The following is an 18,736-nucleotide window of genomic DNA, read 5'->3' as shown; positions in this document are numbered from 1 at the left end:
AATTTCTGTTCATGGATGAATAGAATCAACTCATACTAATAATGAAGTTTTAAGTTGTATAAGGTTTAATTCAGATTTTAAAAATATTTTAATAATGGTATTTTAGGTTCTGGTTTCTATGATTTGTCAAAAACTTGACATTTAACAAATGATAGGATTATCTGTGAAAAGCTCATTCTAAAGATGAGGATATAATTTATTCCAATTTTATAATTCAAAATTAACTCAGTATATTTCTCTATGTGTGTAAAAAATGATCTTCCCCCAGATGTTAAAAGCTGAGAATTTTATTTGAAGCCATCAAGTGCCAGACATTGCAAAATCATATGCTCTCTTACCATCTTACATAAGTGGGTAATTTGGTTGAGTTAATAAAAAATAGGGATTTCTAAGGAAAAGTCTCTTCACATTTATGTACTATTTAGGTCAATACATTCAGTATATAACAAAATTACATGCTAGTAAAATATTTCCTGTACTTTTTACTCATAAAATCTTTCTTGAGCTGGGTACATACCATCCTGCTAATACAGGTTTCTTATTTAAATGAAACATATTCTTCAGCTTTTAGTCTTAAACCTTCATAATCAATTTTAGCAAAGCATTGATGGCGAACAAATTTTTGGGCAACACAATATTAGGCACATAATAATTATTTGTATAAAAATTCAATGAGTTTTAAACAGATTTCATTTTGGTCCTTGTGTCTTATTGGTTGAAGTGGATGAGCTCTACTGTGTGACATCTATTAATGTATGTAACATCATTGTGCATTTCATTTTTAAGTGGTATACATTTGGATTTTGAATTGTCTTTAGTTTTTAAAGTATGATAATAGTGGTAATGAAAACTTCATTATGAAATAGACTGAATTATAATAATGTGTTTCAACAGCTTCACAAAACAGCATGATTTTTCCCCATTTGGTTTTCTGCCTTTTTTTTTAAAAGCAATGATCTGTATATGTTTAGCTGTGTAAATACCCTTATTAGGTTACAATTTTATTTAATACCATGCTACTGAATTTAAGACAAGTCCAGTGTAACTTTATCCACTCAGTAGTATGTATCTTGAAACTGATAATTATGAAGGCTTAGTGTAGACAATCCAGTATGGTTACTGAAGAAGCTTTTGTTGTTGAAATTTGTCTGACCTGGGAATCATTTATAAGAGCTCTTATGTGAATATCTTTACTTCTGGCATTGGGGTGATCACATGTAAATGGAGGTGATTAAAACATACATTTTTTATAGAATCTATAAGCTATATCCTAAAGTTCAAGAATAGTAGTTGGAAAGCATAAAGAAGGGAATAAATCTTTAATCTGTAAACATGTTTGCATCATGAAGCAATTTTTTTTCATAACTATATATGTGGAATATTTTATCCTGAAATATATTCAAAGCTTTATCTATATAAAATTGATTATAAATCTTTTCAATCAACAGTTATTATCCTTTAATTGTGTTTACAAACCTCCAAGTGTACTAAAAGAATCAGTGTAACAAATAATCAGTGCAACTTTTTTTGATACTTTAAAATTCAACTCTTCTTTATTTAAAACTGTGAACTGTATCATCTCCTTCAAGTTAAACAGAAAAAAATACCTATAATAAACATTTTATTTTTTCATTGAAAATATTCACCTATAGTTATTTGTGGCTACAATATTGAATAACAAAGAAATAGATCAATTAAAATCTTATTTCACATCGCTTTTTCATTGCTAATTATTCTGACAAAATATTGTTTTTACTAAACTGTTAAACTTTTAATGCTTCTCAATATAAAAAATGTGTAATTTCCCATGGATATGCTTGAATTTTACATTCTTCATTTTTTATCTTCATTTTTATAAGTAATTCTTCTTATTGATATATAGTAATAAGATTTAATTTATACTAACATTTTCTTATCTTAGAAGAAATTAGCCATGTATTAGAATGCCTTTCTTTTAACCAAATTATAAAAGGAATACTATATAATAAAGAATTAAAGTTTAATTTCAAAAATTTGATAGTGCTAGTACTTTGATTTTTATTCAGATATTAACTTATAGTGACTTCATATAACTACAATCATTATATAATTTATAATTTAGAGTATACATTTACCAAACACAAATTTAATCATTAATAGTTAAAATATTAGATTCTCTAGATTAATTAGAAAAATCCTAAGTAGTAAAAATAAATAATAGGAGAATATCTTGTAGGTTCTTTGAGCAGGAAAAATATTTTATTTAACAGTTAAGATTCTGATCATTTTAAGTAATCACTTTTATCTTAGAATTTCAACTTAATTTTGGTAAGATGAGCTAAAAATTAATTAGAATGGAATTTTATTTGTACAATAGGCCACCATATTTAGCTTCCATGGTGGCTCAGACGGTAAAAAAAAATCTGCCTGATATGCAGGAGACCTGGGTTCGATCCCTGGGAAGGGAGAATCTCTGGAGAAGGGAATGGCAACCTACTCCAGTGTTCTTGCTTGAAGAATCCCAATGGACAGAGGAGCCTGGTGGGCTACAGTCCATGGGGTCTCAAAGAGTAGGACATGACTGAGTGAATAAGCACATTCACCATATTTATGCAAAAATCTATGCCATGTATATATTAAATGTGTTATATTTTATTGATTTACTATATCAATGAATATGAATTATTATTTACTATAGCAATAGTATATATATTCATATAAGCCAAACATGTAATTCCTCAGAGTATAATATTGTTAGAGAAAAGATTACTATAGTTTTGTTGTTCAATCACTAACTTATGTCCAAATCTTTGCAGCCCCATGGACTGCAGCATGCTAGACTTCCCTTTCCGACACTATCTCCCAAAATATGCTCAAACTCATGTCCATTGAATCAGTGATACCATCCATCTCATAGTCTGTTGTCTGCTTCTCCTCCTGCCTTCAATCTTTCCCAGCATCAGGGTCTTTTCCAGTCAATCAGCTCTTCGCATCAGGTAGCCCAAGTATTGGAACTTTAGCTTCAGCATCATTCCCTCCAGTGAATATTCAGGGTTGATTTCCTTTAGAATTGACCAGTTTGATCTCCTTTCTGTACAAGGGACTCTCATTGAGTCTTCTCCAGCATCACAGTTTGAAAGCATCAATTCTTCAGCACTCAGCCTTCTTGATGGTCCAGCTCTCATATCCTTACTAGGATCCTGGAGAAACCTTAGCTTTGACTATATGAACCTTTGTCGGCAAAATGATGTCTCTGCTTTTTAATATGCTGTCTAGGTTGGTCATAGCTTTTCTTCCAAGGAGCAAGTGTCTTTTAATTTCATGGCTGCAGTTACCATCTCCAGTGATTTTGGTGCCCCCCAAAATAAAGTCTCTCACTGTCTCCATTGTTTCCCCATCTATTTGCCATGAAGTGATGGGACTGGATTCCATGATCTATGTTTTTTGAATGTTGAGTTTTAAGCCAGCTCTTTCACTCTCTGTCACTTTCATCAAGAGTCTCTTTAGTTACTCTTTGCTTTCTGCCATAAGGGTGGTGTCATCTGCATATCTGAAGTTATTGGTATTTTTCCCAGCAATCTTGATTCCAGCTTGTGCTTCATCAATCCTGGCAGTTCGCTTGGGGAACTCTGCATATAAGTTAAATAAGCAGGGTAACAGTATACAGCCTTGATATTCTCTTTTCCCAATTTTGAATCAGTCTATTGTTCCATGTCTGGTTCTAAGTGTTGCTTTTTGACCTGCATACAGGTTTCCCAGGAGGTAGGTAAGAGGTTTCCCAGGAGGTAGGTAAGATAGTCTGGTATTCCCATCTCTTAAAGAATTTTCCACAGTTTGTTGTGATCCACACAGTCAAAGGCTTTGGCATAGTCAATAAAGCAGAAGTAGATGTTTTTCTGGAATTCCCTTGCTTTTTCTGTGGTCCAGTGGATGTCGGCAATTTGATCTCTGGTTCCTCTGCCTTTTGTAAATCCAGTTTGTACATCTGGAAACTCTCAGTTCACATACTGTTGAAGCCTAGCTTGCAGGATTTTGAGCATCACCTTGCCAGCATGTGATATGAGTGCAGTTGTGTGGTAGTTTGAACATTCTTTGGCATGGTCCTTCTTTGGGGTTGGAATGAAAACTATCCGTTCCTATTCCTGTGGCCACTGATGTGTTTTCTAAGTTTTCTGGCATATTTAGAATAGCACTTTAACAGCATCATCTTTTATGAGTTGAAATAGCTCAGCTGGAATTCTATAACCTCCACTAGCTTTGTTCCTAGTGATGCTTCCTAAGGCCTGTTTGACTTCGCACTCCAGGATGTCTGGCTCTAGGTGAGTGATCACACCATCGTGGTTATCCAGGTCATCAAGACCTATTTTGTATAGTTCTTCTCTGTATTCTAGCCACCTCTTCTTAATATCTTCTAATTCTGTTAGTTCCACACCATTTCTGTCCTTTATTGTGCCTATCTTTGCATGAAATGTTCCCTTGGTATTGCTAATCTTCCTGAAGAGATCTCTATTCTTTCCCATTCTATTATTTTCCTCTATTTCTTTGCATTGTTCACTTTAGAAAGCCTTCTATCTTAGTTTCTTACTACAGTTTACCACGTCTTTTATATTTAGTTCTAGTAGACCTATGCTTTTGGATATTCATCTCTATGTTCTTCTGTAGATAGAAAAGAAAGTTTTAACCATAATGGTAATATCTCATAAATTGGACTTTTTAAACTATTTTAAATTTTATTTATTTTTTACTTCTGGGTTTGTTGCTGCATGGGCTTTTCTCTGGTTGCCGCCAACAGAGGCTACCCTCTCGATGCAATGCATGGGCTTCCATTGTGATGACATCTCTTGTTTCAGAGCATGAGCTCTAGGGCTTACAGGCTGCAGTAGTTGTGGCCTGTGGGTGCTCAGTATTTGAGGCTCCTGGGCTCTTAAGCACAGGCTCAATAGTTGGGCACTTGGGCTTATCTGCTCTGTTGCGTGTGTGATCTTCCTGGCCCAGAGATCAAACCCATGTCTCCTGCATTGGCAGGTGGATTCTTTTACCACTGAGCCAGCAGGGAAGCCCTGATAAATTGTTAAATGACATTTTTACTAATGTTTACTGTTGTTCTACTGTCCAGATTCTAATAGTCTCACTAGGGAAGAGATAATTTAGTAGACCATCAAGTCATAATTTTGTAGTATTTTAAAATTGAAGAGGTCTGTATATTCAGACTTAACTTCTCTTAAATATACATTTCTTCAGTTCCCGAAATGAAATGTGGGTAGACTTTATACTCATTAAAGGCAGCTTATCAGATGTTGACTAGTTCAAGAATGTAAGTGATAGCATTGCCGTGAAATTTGTGATCTTTAGTACATGACTTTAATGTGCGGGAATATTTGCTCACAGGCTGGTATATGAAATCATGCTACATTAAGTCATATTTTTCATTTGTTTTCTTTCTTTCTTAATTTTTCCTTTATGTGACAGTTACAAATGCAACATGGGACTATGTAGGGTAACCGGTAGTATTTTTACACTGATTAGAAAAGTTCTCCTTCTCAGAAAAAAATGGAAGAATTTCTCGGAATATGGAAAAACTTTTGAAGCAAGATACAGAATCCAGAAGTCATAATTGTTATGGCTTAAATATGTTATGTTTAACAAAAATGTTAAAATTCAAAATGTAAAAAATTTAACATTCATGCCAAAAAAATACCCTGGAGTAAAAAGATATACCAAAGTTTTTGCAAAACATATCATACACAGGGCTAAGTTCCTTAGTATATAAAGCATTTAAATTCAGTGAGAAAGGCTGACAACCTAGTGGAAAAATGGGCAAAGAATTTTGATAGGCATTTCTAAAAAAAAAAAAGAGGACATATTTAAACATGAAAAAGATACCCAACTTCATTCACAATAAAAAATGCAGATTAAAAGTCTAAAGTAAAATAATTTTTACCAGATTAACAGTTTCGTGTGGTATATTATAGAATAATATCTATAATAGCAATAAAGAAATAAGCTCAATAGCCTGGGTGAATAAATTATGTTTGTAAAATAGATTTTATGCAGGTATTAGAAAAGAACAGTGTAGATTTCTGTGTTTGTGCCTATGTGCTCAGTTGCTCAGTTGTATCTGACACTTTTGTGACCCATGGGCCCACGAGGCTCCTCTGTCCATGGGTTTTCCCAGGCAAGAGTGGTGGAGTGGGTTGCCATTTCCTTCTCCAGGGAATCTTCCCAGCTCAAAGATGGAACCGACATCTTGTGCAGCTCCTGCAAAGGATTCTTTATATCATTGAGCCGCCTGAGCAGCCTGGATTTCTTTGTACTAATGTGGAAAATAGTGAACAGATATTATTAACTGAAGAAAGGAAAGTTAAAGTCAGCTCAATTTGTGTAAAAAGAGTGATCTGTGTATACACATGGGTATACGTACATGTACACACACAGTTCTAAATAGAAGACAAAGATGATGGTTGATTTTGAGACCAGAACTGAGGAATGGGTGACCTTTAGGTAGAAAAGGACATAATTTTCATTTTTAATCCTTTCAGCTCAGTTCAATTCAATTCAGTCACTCAGTCCTGTCTGACTCTTTGCGACCCCATGGACTTCAGCACGCCAGGCTTCCCTGTCCATCACCAACTCCCAGAGTTTACTCAGACTCATGTCCATTGAGTTGGTGATGTCATCCAACCATCTCATCCTCTGTCGTCCCCTTCTCCTCCCTCCCCCAGTCTTTCCCAGCATCAGGGTCTTTTCAAATCAGTCAGTTCTTCACATCAGGTTGCCGAAGTACTGGAGTTTCAGCTTCAGCATCAGTCCTTCCAATGAACACCCAGGACTGGTCTCCTTTAGGATGGACTGGTTGGATCTCCTCGCAGGTCAAGGATCTCTCAAGAGTCTTCTCCAACACCACAGTTCAAAAAGCATCAATTCTTTGGTGCTCAGCTTTCTTCATAGTCCAGCTCTCACATCCATATGTGACTACTGGAAAAACCATAGCTTTGACTAGACGGACCTTTGTTGGCAAAGTAATGTCTCTGCTTTTTAATATCTTGTCTAGATTGATCATAACTTTTCTTCCAAAGAGCAAGCGTCTTTTAATTTCATGGCTGCAGTGACCATCTGCAGTGATTTTGGAGCCCCCCCAAATAAAGTCTCTCACTGTTTCCATTGTTTCCCATCTATTTTCCATGAAGTGATAGAACCAGATGCCATGATCTTCGTTTTTTGAATGTTGAGTTTTAAGCCAACTTTTTCACTCTCCTTTTTTCACTTTCATTAAAAGGCTCTTTAGTTCTTCGCTTTCTGCCATAAGAGTGGTGTCATCTGCATATCTGAGGTTATTGATATTTCTCCTGGCAATCTTAATTCCAGCTTGTGCTTCATCCAGCCCAGCACTTCTCATGATGTTCTGCATATAAGTTAAATAAGCAGGGTGACAATATACAGCCTTGACGTACTCCTTTTCCTGTTTGGAACCAGTGTGTTGTTTCATGTCCAGTTCTTACTGTTGCTTCCTGACCTGCATACAGATTTCTCAGGAGACAGGTCAGGTGGTCTAGTATTCCCATCTCTAAGAATTTTCCACAGTTTGTTGTGATCCATACAGTTAAAGGCTTTGGCATAGTCAATAAAGCAGAAATAGATGTTTTTCTGGAGCTCTCTTGCTGTTTTGATGATCCAGTGGATGTTGACAATTTGATCTCTGGTTCCTCTGCCTTTTCCAAATCTAGTCCTTTATGATGATCAATTTTTTGTTACTCTGTTAAAGAATTCTTTAAATTTATAAGAAAATACCTTTAAAGAAAGAAAATTCTTAATCAGTTAATTAAAATGCTTCAGGGAATACTACCTGAAATTCCTCTCATATGCCACAAATATCATAGCATATTGGAAATATTAAGATGGAAAAATATTTTCCATACTCTGCTCAAAACCCAGGAAAGCAGTGCTAATTTGTAAATATGGTAAAACCCAAGATATATATATTCTATTAGAGATGAGGCAAGAAGGCTGTATATCTCTTGGTAGTTCTTAAGTCAGTTTATGTACTGTTAAGTTAATTGATCTTTACAAAAGCTTTATGGAATAAAAAGAACACTTTTTTCCAAAGAAAAATAATAGTAAGCCCATTTTTTATATTTAGACATTTAATGCTTACATCTGTCCTAGGAAGTGGGTGCCATTATCATCCCGATTTTGTGGAGAACATGGAGAGCTTAGTAATATGCACAACGTGACACTCTTTCTATAATACTAAGTGCCACTGCTAGAAACTTTGCTCTTAATAGCTAAACTATTGTGCTTAAACTTGATTCTGTAATCTGAATTAATCTCCACTTTGTAAATGAAAGACATAAGATTCAGAGGTTAAATAACTGGTTCAAGATTATGCTGCAGTAAATGTCAAAGCCAGTTCTCCTAACTAAATGTAGTGATCCCCATGTTGTACCACACTGCCTGTGGTTCACAGGGGAGTTCCATGGAGGGAATATGGAGGAGTCATTTTGATAGTACGTGCTACCTGTCATAAGAACTAAGAAAGAGGCAGAGAAGGGGTGGTTTCTCTAAGAAAACAATTGCAGTGAGAAAAAAATGTACTTCCTTTTTATGAAAATATTTCCTCTATTCAAGTAATACCAAATAATTTGTTTTGCTTAGTAACTTTGATATGGTTTCTTGAGAAATTTTCAAGATCAGTGGGTAAAACCTGGTATTCTCTTAAAGCTTGCTTCTGCTCTGTGAAAGGACTCTGTCAGCAATCCAGCATGAGGGCTGTGCTAACAAAATTCCAACTTTTCTGTGGGATGATCCAAAAACAGCAAACAGAAGGCATTAAATTTCTTAACAGTCACAAGTGCGTGCATGCATGCTATGCCATTCCTGTCATTCACTGCTTTTTGGTGTGCGTAGATTAAAGATGGAATACTTTGATTTGCAGACTAATATGTTCTATAGAGAACTTTTTTCACACAGGAAATAAAAAAACAGAGTCGCTTAGGAGCATGTGAGTTCTGTGCACTCTGTCCTTCATCTATATAGCTCTCAACTGACTGTATGTATTTAGTCTGATTTTTAGAACATTTGCCTTGCCTTGGTGACTTCATGTGTCTAAGACATTTGCTGGCTTAATATCCCGAGTTGTTTCTCTTGCTCATTTCAAAGGCAGGTTTACACAAGTGCTCTAATGGAAAACAGAGACTATGAATTGTGTGTGTGTGTGTGTGTGTGTAGTTATGTTAAGAAGAGGTGTAGCTCAGTGGGTTAAGTAGTATCTCATCTTGTCCTTTTCATAATCCTATCTCAGTCACCTTAGTGACAAACTCAAAAGTCTAACAATACCAGTTGTTTAAGGACTTGCTTAAAAAGCGCATCCCTGAGTTAAAGAAAAACACGTGTGTAAAAATCAAGCATCATTCTGTTTACCTTGAGCTTCCCTAGGTCATCTTCACGTTCATACCGAAGCTTCACCGGAATACCTTGGAGCAAAGCACGTATAATGTTGCATGAGGGATGGACTTTATTCTGTAGAGAATATGCTGTATGCTGCAGCATTTCCAGCCATTAATAGAATGGCAACGTGTGGGAAAGAGAGGTAGGTGACAACACATAACATGCACTCAAAGTGTCTTCCTTTCTTCTTTAAATTACAGCAAATTCAGTAAAGCTAGAAATGCAGAGTGATGAAGAGTGTGACAGGAAACCCCTGAGCCGCGAAGATGAGATCAGGGGCCATGATGAGGGTAGCAGCCTAGAAGAACCCCTAATTGAAAGCAGCGAGGTGGCAGACAACAGGAAAGTCCAGGAGCTTCAAGGCGAGGGAGGAATCCGGCTTCCGAATGGTAAACTGAAATGTGACGTCTGTGGCATGGTTTGCATTGGGCCCAATGTGCTTATGGTACATAAAAGGAGTCACACTGGTAAGCAGCTGAAAGAATAACCTGATGACTGCCTGTGACATCTGATGTTGATATTACCTGACATCTATTCTCTTTCCTTTTTATTCAGGGGTGGCAATGGTGAAACTCCTTTTTCAGAATTCTGCTAGTATTGGATTGCTGAAAAGCAGCAAGTAGCCTGGGTCTTGACTTCCAGCCTTCAGATCTGAATAGCATTTCAAAAAGAAGTTTGGGATTCAGTTTCCACAGTTCTTAATATAGCAATAATATGATGAGGGTTCAAAAGGTATAGGAGAATTTCATTGTGTAACTTGATCTTTTTGTACTCCTATACGTATTTTACCATACCCATGGGCAGAGAATAGAATTTGCTAGCTAAACGTTTATCCTATAATGTGGTCCTCATGCATTTGTATAACAGTGGATCATTTTCACCTTATCTAATTAACTTCTTGAAATACAATTTTCAATCAGTCTTGGCCTTCCATGGATCTGTGTATGAGGCAGAAACTTATTTTCCCCAGTTCCAGGATGTCACCCTTTCCCTGTAATTTTTAACTATAACTCCTGCAAGGAGATAACATAGGGTAGAATGTTAACAATGGGTGGTAGAAATGTGTAATCATAGAATGAGGTGAAGAAAAGGACCTCAGATTAATATACTTTTAGACATCTGAGTAACTTGAAAAACCAACTCAGTGAGACTCAAGACCTTATTTAAATCTCTTTAAATCCTTTGGTAAAAGATTTAAGTTCTTTTTGATGTAAATGCAAGAAATGATACTGTGATAAGGTAGGTGGATCGTTGACTCTTAAAAAGTTTCAAATTCATATGAAATTTGATATAAAGGTAATGATAGCTTTAACTACAATTCAGAGAGGCATTATAGTGCAAAGCAGTAATAAGTCATACCCTCTGAATTTTAAAATATGATGCTCTTTTGGAAGAGAATCATAGTAAAGACATTGATTTAAAAGACTTCTAAGTAATCAGTTTAGTAAGTAGTTGTTTAAAACACAAGAGAGCCTGGGGACATTGACATCTTCTTAGTCCAAACTTCTCATTTACTCATGAAGAAAATGAAGCCCAAAACAGTTAAGTGACTTATCCATCATCCCTTATGTAGTTAAGAGCATTTTGAGGCTAGACTCAGTGTTTCCTGATGTCCAAAGTGGTTTTGTTCAAATATTCTGTGCTTCATATATCAGTACTCTAAGGCTGATAGTTTCATTATCATGAAAAACTACACATTAGAATCACTGTTACCTTAATTGAAATCATCAACTTCAGGGCCTACACTCTTATCCAATCATACAGTCAGTTACATTTTTACTTTTTGTTTTGAATTTCCTTTTTAAATAGCACCATATTTTTAAAATATTTTTTGGAATTTATAGTAATATTTGTATTACTAGTAAAGATGATTTTTCTTTTAATTGTTGGAAATGCCTCATGGATAAAATTAAAAGATCAAGCTAAGTATGATGTTGGTAAGAAGAAAGAAAAATACTCTAAAATATGAGTCTACTTCGTTTCTATGCTCATGAAGTTATTCTAACTGCAGTTCTAAAAGAAGAGATCCGCAAAGTTATGATACACCCGTCATCTCAGAGAGATTATATTGAGGGAAATAACACACTTTGGGATGTCTCCGTCTCACATCTAGCAATGTAGAAACTAAATAAAATTAGTAGAGTGACTTTACAGTTGAATTGCAAATAGTATTCATTTTAAAGCTGAAAAATATATTTAAAAAATTTTTGTAACATTTTTAGTAAACCTTTTTTGGTCTGAGTTAAGAACATTAAAAAAATCTGAGTGTACTCTGTTGAAAATTTAGGTTAATTGATATTTCAGTGTATTTACAGTGACTTTCAGGAGGATTTTTGGTTTATATGCAGAAATAATTACCCACCTACTGTACTGTCCATTCGATATTTACTATAAAGTAGAGTTGCTGCTGCTGCTGGTGCTAAGTCGCTTTAGTCGTGTCCGACTCTGTGCGACCCCATGGACTATAGCCTCCCCTGTCCGTGGGATTTTCCAGGCAAGAATACTGGAGTGGGTTGCCATTTCCTTCTCCAGGAGATCTGCCCGACCCAGGGATTGAACCCCGGTCTCCTTTATTGTAGGCAGACGCTTTACCGTCTGAGCCACCAGGAAACTATTTCTAAATAGTTACACAGATTTCCATGAGTCCTGGAATTATAGGATTCACTCAGTTGGTAAAGACAAGGAAAATAAACTAAACAGACTTCTAAAAAATTTTCTTGGGACTCTATGAATTTTTAATACTAATAAATATTTATTAGAGTATTGGGAAATTTTTACACTTTTCTCAGATCTGGGTGGTTTTTTGTTAAAAATTACTAACAATTCATAGAGGTGCTTGGGCTTCCTGCGACACATTGTTAACCATGAAATTGTGATGTGTCTTTAAATTAGCCATTTTTATGTGTATTTCTGATGACCCAGTTTATGTGTCTTAGTGGGTCATGACATTTTCAATTCCATTTTAGCACTGTGAGAATAGAAAGTCTATTTGTGTTTCTTTAGATTGGCAAAAAATGAAGTTGAAATATAGACATTAAGCAAATGTTTCCTCCTTAATTTGATGAACTATCTTCATTTTAGAACTTCCCCCTTTCACCAACTATTTATAGCTTGCTAATATAAAAGACACTGTCTTCAATCCTTAAATCCCTTTGAGAAACATAGGCTTCTGTGTTTTTAGCTCACAGAATGTCTAATATCAAATTGATAGTGGAAAAAATACACAATCACCCAGTTTATTCAAATGACATGGAGTATCAGCTCTAATTCACTTCTTTTTCTTCCTCTTTCATGCTCTACTAAAGTGTCAGTTCCAGTGCCTTATTAATGGCTTGGTGTTACCTCTTTGGTATTGCTACTTTAGTAGGTAATCAGGTAATATTGTCATCGGATACTCCAGGCACTCTTCACTGGGAATGAAGTGAGAGGAAAAGAAGTAGGGGTAGTAAATCAATTCACGCATGAACACAAGTTGATACAAACACTATAAATATAGAATATTCTTAATTTTGCCTCTCTTTGAGGTAGAGTACTCTCATCTTTGTAACTTAAGTTTTCAACACCATATTTTGTCCATTGCAGCTTTGTGGAACCATTCTCTTACTCCAAGGCCCTCTCTACACATAGTTGGGATTTTTCGTATTTGTAGGTGGTGGTTCCAGCCAACACAGGCATACCCTCTGCCTTTGATTCACCAAAGTAAACTGATGCATGTATATTTGCATTTCAATTGAATAAACTCAGATCTAGAAATGTGTTTATGAAAATACATAAAATATTGAAATATAATTTATTCCATTATAAGAATAGTAGATAACTTCATTCAATGAATAAAAATGGTCCTTGACTAGATGAGTACATTGATTAAAAAAAAAAAAAGAAACAGATTTAGGACGGAAATGAACAATAATGTGGCTACATGACTACATCTTAATTGTTCTCCTGAATCCAGAGTTCTTAATACAGACTTCGGTGCCTACCCATTGGAAGATTATCACAGATACAATAGCCTACCTAATGTTTTTGAATTGAATTTACTCTATAGTGTTAATGATATGTTTAGTAAGTTTGTAAATATCTCCTGAAAGTTGTTTTTGTTTACTTGTGAAGAATGTGATTAATATATATATTTTAGACAATATGTAATGTTTAATATATATTTAAACCAACTTGAAAAGGACTGATTCAGTCTATGTATTAAAAGAAAATCAAATTATTAAAAAATAACTGAGATGTATTGTTTCAAGTTACATAGACAATATAGTTAGTCAACTGAACCTTTTAGTTAATTATCAGGTAATTTTACACATAAGATGTAAGCCAGGAAAATCATTATTTCTCAAAGCTTCATTTGCTTGAAATCAAAGTGCATTATTGCCATAGTCTCTTTCCTCTTACCAAAAATGGGCTCATGACCATTACCTTCCTCATGCCTCTTTCTTCCCTTCCCATGGCCATGGGAACAGAATTAGCAAATGCCTGCTCACTAAGACTTACTCAGCAACAGGGCAATGTTTCTGGCTATAATTAGACATTTCTCCTACCCCTTTAAGATGATCATATAAATACAGAAATAATTCTTATTAAAAATATTTGAGGATATCTGGAGTATTTTGTAAATGTAACAACTAAATTACCCTGTCATTAGTCTCATAATTAAGTGAATTAATAGTTATTTTTAAAAAGTGATCCTTACTGTTATTTTTCAGATTAGCATTATTTTGAATGATGAGTTCAGTAACCTAAATTAGGGATTTTAAAATATTTCAACTCAAAGATTGTAGGAGGCTTAAATAAAATTAAATTTAGTATTCTACTAGGAGTATCTTCCCAAGGCAATTGTGGTTTCAGGTATTTTTGTTCAAAATATTAATTTGTTTTAAAGTTATTGAGTACTAATTTGTTATTGCCTGGGAAACCTTAGATTTCAAAAGTTAAATCAAATATATTTATTAAAATGTGTAATTTGCATTTGCTATTTTTTTACTCTAAAAAGTTAATCTCAATAATAAAATCCTCTTTCCTTTTTATTACTAATTCCATGACATGAGTGGGGAGTAGAATATTCTGATTTTAAAAACCTTTAGGCTGTTATTCCATTGAAAAAAGTCAAAGAATTAAGTTTTATATGTGTGTATGTCTGTGTGTATAAAATTTAAAAAATGATTTACCAAAATTAGATTTATTTTTAATTTATAAGATATCATATGAGAGGTTTTAGGTTAAATGTCTCCATTTTAACATGTATTTAGTGCCAATTTTTCAGTTTTACCAAATGAATCAAAGAAATTAAACTAGATAAAATTTAAGGCAACTTTAACATTGTGGATAATTCTTTTTCAATCATAAATATAGGGACTTTTTGTAAGCTTACATCATAAGATGTCCAAAGAAAAAACCTAAAATTTTGCTACCCACACACACAGAGGTTACTTTTTTTTTAAATATATCTCATTACATTCCAGAATGAGCAATAATTACAGAATTTAAGATACATCTGATCTGTCAGTTTTTCTTTAGGCTTTATAATCTATATGATAGAATGCAGTGGGAACTGCTAGAAGGTGACCATAGTTTATTTTATTTATCCCTCCTAGCTTTCTTTAATAAAAAGAATCATTGAGTTTGTATTATTTGAAAGTCCTCCCCCAAATATATTGTAGTTTCATTATTCACTGTTATTATGAATGTTTCAGCTAAGGATAAGAAACTTGACAATTCAGTGTAAAATTTTTTGAGAACTATTAAAATTATAGTCATTATCTAACCTCAAGTACAGACATGGTCTAGTTCAACCAAAAGGGAATTGTTTTTTAATTTAATTCTTATTCTAGTGTTGAGTTTTAACACATATGTATTATTTACATATTTATAATTTTATGTCTATCTTAAGATAGACATATTTAAAGGGAGTAGTTCATGATGGTTTGGTGATGTTATTAGTTTGATCCTACTTGCCAGTTTCACACCCTCACCAAACTACATGTTTTTACCTTTGATGACTCTGTTGACAGCCAGTTGATGGCTGTTGGTTGACAATCGATAATTCTGGCTTAAACAATTTTAGAGCAATATCAGTAATAGTAGAAAGTGTTCCCATCGAATAAGATATTTTCACAAGAAAAAGAGAATATATGTACAGGAAATATCTGGACGAATAATTTTCTTTGGATTTTCTCTGATTCTATCAGGAAATTTTGCCACAGGTTTTATTGTTAGTGACTGGGTAAATCGATAGACCTCAGCTCTATTTTGAGATTTTTGTGGTAATGAGCTTTGTAACCCAGTTCATTCATTGAATCTCTTTGGCCCCCTGATAAGAAAATGATCAACTAGAGAGTTAGACTATAGGTCCTTTTCAGCTCAAAGTTTCAGTCATTTTTTTTTTTTTAAGAGATAATAACATGGTACAATAAAGAGAGCAAGATTTTGCAGTCAGATTGACCAAGAGTCATGATCAACTCCAGTACTTATTATCTGTGGCTATAATCAGATGCTTTGATATTTGAACTTCCATTTGTTTATTTGTAAATTGAAGTTATTAATGCAAAATTAGTAATGCCATCCTGTGGTTTGAAATACTGTATGTAAAAAAACCTGTAATACCAGTTAATTGATGGCGCCTATTTGTTCAACCAGTGGCCAATGTTCTGATTGTTGTTCTTTCCAGTCAGTGACAAGAATCTTGTAAAATTTATATGAAGAAAGGAAATGGCATTTGACCTAAAGTTTGGAACTTTGGTGTTAGCAAAGCAAATTTGAGGAAGATAAAGGTTTAGATGACATAGGAGGGAGATGGACATTCTCAGCACAGAAAACTAGCTTTGGTTAACATTGTAGATCCAATTAGTCACTGGCACATAACCTACTTGATCTTCCCTACCTCTTTACCCTTCTGCAGGTGAACGTCCCTTTCATTGTAACCAGTGTGGAGCTTCTTTTACTCAGAAGGGCAACCTTCTGAGACACATAAAGTTACACTCTGGAGAGAAGCCGTTCAAATGTCCTTTCTGTAGCTATGCCTGTAGAAGAAGGGACGCCCTCACAGGACACCTCAGGACCCACTCTGGTAAGTGCCACCAGCTCTTTAAGAAGAAAACTAAGATGTGGGAATTCAGAAGTGTGCTACAAAATAATTCAAAGTAACTTATAGCTTTGGTACATAGCTGAGAATGTAGTAGATTTTTTTTTTTTTTATACATTGAATAACTGACAGATTTTGCAGGATGCATTTGGCCCTCCTTTTTTAGATTTATAGACTTGGCAGAAAGGAGTACTTTCAACTGAAGAGTTTTAAGACATTGATGAAAACAGCTGTTACATAAATTTTCTATAATTTTTAAATTTTATAGTTATTAATGAAGTAATTGTGGTTAATCCAGAATAATGGAAAACCCAGTAAAAAAATGTTGATGTTAGCATAGAGGAGAGGAAAGCTGTGATTTTTTTGACTGATAGAGTACCTGGGCTGGGACTTCAAAGGTTGTCAAATATAACTATTTTAAACTTGAAAATATTATGTTCATTAGAAAATTGGCTGTGAGGGTATTTTATATTTCATTTTAACTCTCCTTGTTTCTTTAACTTTCAAACTATAGTCACTGGATGCTCTCTGAAACTTTTCTCTGCTTCTCTATAAATCATCATTAGAAAAATCTAGACTGTTTGATTTTTTTAAATGCCAGAATATAGTGCATAAAAGCAAAAGAATGATTAGAAATCTGAATGAATTTCATTTGAATTTTAGCATGAATTACCATAACCAAGAAGTTAAAGGTGGAAAATTAATATAGAATACTCTCAAGTCAGTTTTATATGCTCCTTCTGTTCATAATGACATATTAAAATTTAATTTTAATATGAAGATATCATGAAAGTGATATTTTCATCTACATTGACAAATTGACAGAGTACTGTGGGTTGTGAGATAATGCTTGTATTATCTTTCTTTACATTTTTCCTATTAATCCTTAAGACTTTACCCAGTTTTTTTAACATGAATGTGAAATATGTAAAACTATTCTAGACATTAACTCGATTAAAAAATAAATTGATGAAATATTAAAATATTAAAATATTTTAAGTATATGCTTTATACTCTTCCCTGACTTAAGGCAGTTTCCAACCATGACACATTATATTTTATTTAGAAATTATGCTATGAAAATTATATATTAAAGTGGTATTGTTTTATTATAAGAAGTATTCTTTACTGAAAGATACTTTTAAGACCTGACAGTTATTTCCTTTAGCTGGCCATGAGCTCTGGCTTATTAAAGTATTAGTCAGTTAACCAAGGATTATATTAATACAAAACATAGCTTTCCATGGGAATGAAGTTGAGGCAAAAATATAGCTGTAAGCATGTATTTCACTCTTTACAAAATTTACAAAATTGTGTTGTTTTAAGTATCATGGTTTGATGTATACATTTACTCTACCTAGTGATTGCTAGATTGCTTCTGGAAGGTTCATTGTCTGGTGAAGCCTCCAGAAGGCATTTAACCTTCATCTCAATTTCTGTTTCCTTGATTTCTTTTTTTGCTCTTTTAAGAGGTTTATCCCTGTGGGTAGTGTCTAAGAAGTCAAGACACCTTGGTTTTTGTATTAGACTGAGCTGGGAAGCTACACTCAGTTTCTTTGCACATATTCGGCATGGCTCATCTAGGGACTCCTGTTTGATGTCTAGTGGAGTGAGGGGGGGGGATGATGGTGCTCAGAAGTAAGCCCCTTACGTTGCCTTTGGCATGGCCAGACACCATAGTTTATGTGGTTCAATATAATTATAAAGTTTATGTGCATAGAGCAAAGCTTTTCTAAGAAACTCTAATTTTTTATTTTTGGCTGTTCTGTATGACTTGCAAGATCTTAGTTCCTCTACCAGGGATCAAACCTGTGACCCTGCAGTGAAAACATGGAGCCCTAACCACTTCACAGCTAGGTCATTCCCTATGAAACTGTAAATTTTGTAAATAAATACTTTGCTACTTTAAGGTTCAAAAAAAAGATATGTCTCTATAATTACCATTATGATTTTGCAATTTGGTATACTAAGTTATGGCTTTTGCAGATATATAAATAAATATGCTCAAATTGCCTAATAAGGGGAGTTTATGAAAGGGACAAATGGGTGTCATCCACCTACTGCTTTATTAAGGTGTGATATCAGCTCAGACATACTTTGAATTTGAAATACTAGCCATCACCAATGCTGTTTATAATAGATGAAGCATAAAACATAGCTGCCAAAGTCCATGCTTCTCTAACTGATCAAAAAGCTCAAGTTGGTCATTATACCTTTCTTCATCCACTG

General features: G+C 34.2%; 1 protein-coding gene across 16 annotated transcripts in view; it reads left to right on the top strand.

Annotated features, from left to right (window-relative positions):
• The window catches only part of IKZF2 (IKAROS family zinc finger 2), a 190,458-nt gene that overhangs the window by 116,039 nt on the left and 55,683 nt on the right, over positions 1 to 18,736 (top strand). For 15 of the 16 annotated variants that reach the window (XM_070458603.1, XM_020881198.2, XM_020881200.2 and 12 more), the window contains 2 exons: positions 9,624 to 9,890; positions 16,325 to 16,492. In XM_070458603.1, the coding sequence (XP_070314704.1) occupies positions 9,624 to 9,890; positions 16,325 to 16,492 (435 nt within the window). The remainder of the gene's footprint in view (positions 1 to 9,623; positions 9,891 to 16,324; positions 16,493 to 18,736) is intronic. The other variant, XM_020881199.2, reaches the window with a different exon arrangement.

The sequence above is a fragment of the Odocoileus virginianus genome, chromosome 30 (assembly GCF_023699985.2).
Source record: "Odocoileus virginianus isolate 20LAN1187 ecotype Illinois chromosome 30, Ovbor_1.2, whole genome shotgun sequence".
Lineage (NCBI taxonomy): Eukaryota > Metazoa > Chordata > Mammalia > Artiodactyla > Cervidae > Odocoileus > Odocoileus virginianus.
This window is presented reverse-complemented; position numbering and strand designations above follow the sequence as displayed.